General features: G+C 40.3%; 1 protein-coding gene across 1 annotated transcript in view; it reads right to left on the bottom strand.

Annotated features, from left to right (window-relative positions):
* LOC104944778 (spectrin beta chain, non-erythrocytic 4-like) overlaps window positions 1-967 on the bottom strand; it is a gene marked incomplete at its 5' end in the record, with an annotated part of 11842 nt that extends 10875 nt beyond the window's left edge. Inside the window, one exon of the mRNA XM_010770354.1 lies at window positions 877-967. Within this exon, the coding sequence (XP_010768656.1) occupies window positions 877-967 (91 nt within the window). The remainder of the gene's footprint in view (window positions 1-876) is intronic.
* Window positions 968-1362: the final 395 nt, after the last annotated feature.

Raw genomic sequence — 1362 nt, 5'->3', positions numbered from 1 at the left:
CCTCGTCGTCACGCGCGTATGTCACACACACAACACACACACACACACACACACACACACACACACACACACACACACACACACACACACACACACACACACACACACACACACACACACACACACACACAGTGATGAGGAGCTGTGCTGCTGAATTATTCAGTAGAGCCAAAGAGAGAAAGTTTCTGAAACTAAACCACGGTTCTGGCCCAGAAAGATGTGTGTGACTCTGCAGGAGCAGCAGAGGTGAGCCGTGTGCAGCACAACTGACAAGCATTAGGCACACACCATGTCAATGACAGCTAACAAAAACATATAGGATTATATCCTAAAAATAGTGTGGACTGACGCTAACGCATGTGTTGTTAGTCAAACAATATATACTGTATGTTTCTGGTGTCAATAAAGTAGCTTGGAATATAAGGAACAGATACTAAACAGATATTAAAAATGTAATGTCTTTGTCAGATTTGCCCTGACTACTGAATTAGGTGATTCCATTTCCAACTATAGGGAAGCTGATTTAAACTTGTTCTTATATGTCATTATGACACTGTCGAAAAATGTAACGACTTATTGCTTACATTTCTATTTAAATGTAAAATAGTAAGTGTATATAATGGTGTCTAATTCAAACCCTACTGTATATATACTGTAAGGCTACTTTCCCCACAGCCATTTGGTGTTTTGATTATGGATCTTGCCAGGGAATCTGTCAGAAGGGATGAAAACGTTTGAAATCCAAATGTCTTGCGCTGCCACTAGATGCTGCTAAAATGTAAATAGGGCTATTGAAAATCGAGTAACAAAGAGAGGATCCTCCCCTTATTATTGCCTGTGAAACATACAAATAGACCCAGCATGCTGGCCTCCTACCTCCAGACAGTCCTGCAGAAACCTCTGCAGCTCCCACTGGTCGTTCATCTTCTCCAGCCACTGCTGGGCATGCTCTCTGTTCTGGTTTCCCCTGAAAGAGAGAGGAACAGAACATTAAGTTATAAGTCACAATATCTATCTTTGTTCATCTTTACACCTCCTTTCCCTAGTGAATATTCCTAACATGTAAGTGATTTATTACAGCACCACAAACTTTTAAATAATTATGTTGCACCGTGCTCGAGTTAATTCATGTAAATGAAATCCAAAAAACCATATGGTTCTTTGCATTGCTATTGTTTGACACATGCATACACAGAACCCCCACACACACACACACACACACACACACACACACACACACACACACACACACACAGTGTTTTCATACGCTTTCTTCCAGGCTTTCCTTACATTAAAATAGATTGCCTATGTCATGTTCTCAACCATAATAAACAACATTTTATAGCTCATTTGAAAATGGAG

The sequence above is a fragment of the Notothenia coriiceps genome, unplaced genomic scaffold (assembly GCF_000735185.1).
Source record: "Notothenia coriiceps isolate Sejong01 unplaced genomic scaffold, NC01 NC01_scaffold00008809, whole genome shotgun sequence".
NCBI classification, from domain to species: domain Eukaryota; kingdom Metazoa; phylum Chordata; class Actinopteri; order Perciformes; family Nototheniidae; genus Notothenia; species Notothenia coriiceps.
Note: the sequence above shows the minus strand (reverse complement) of the source record. Positions and strands in the feature narration are given on the sequence as shown.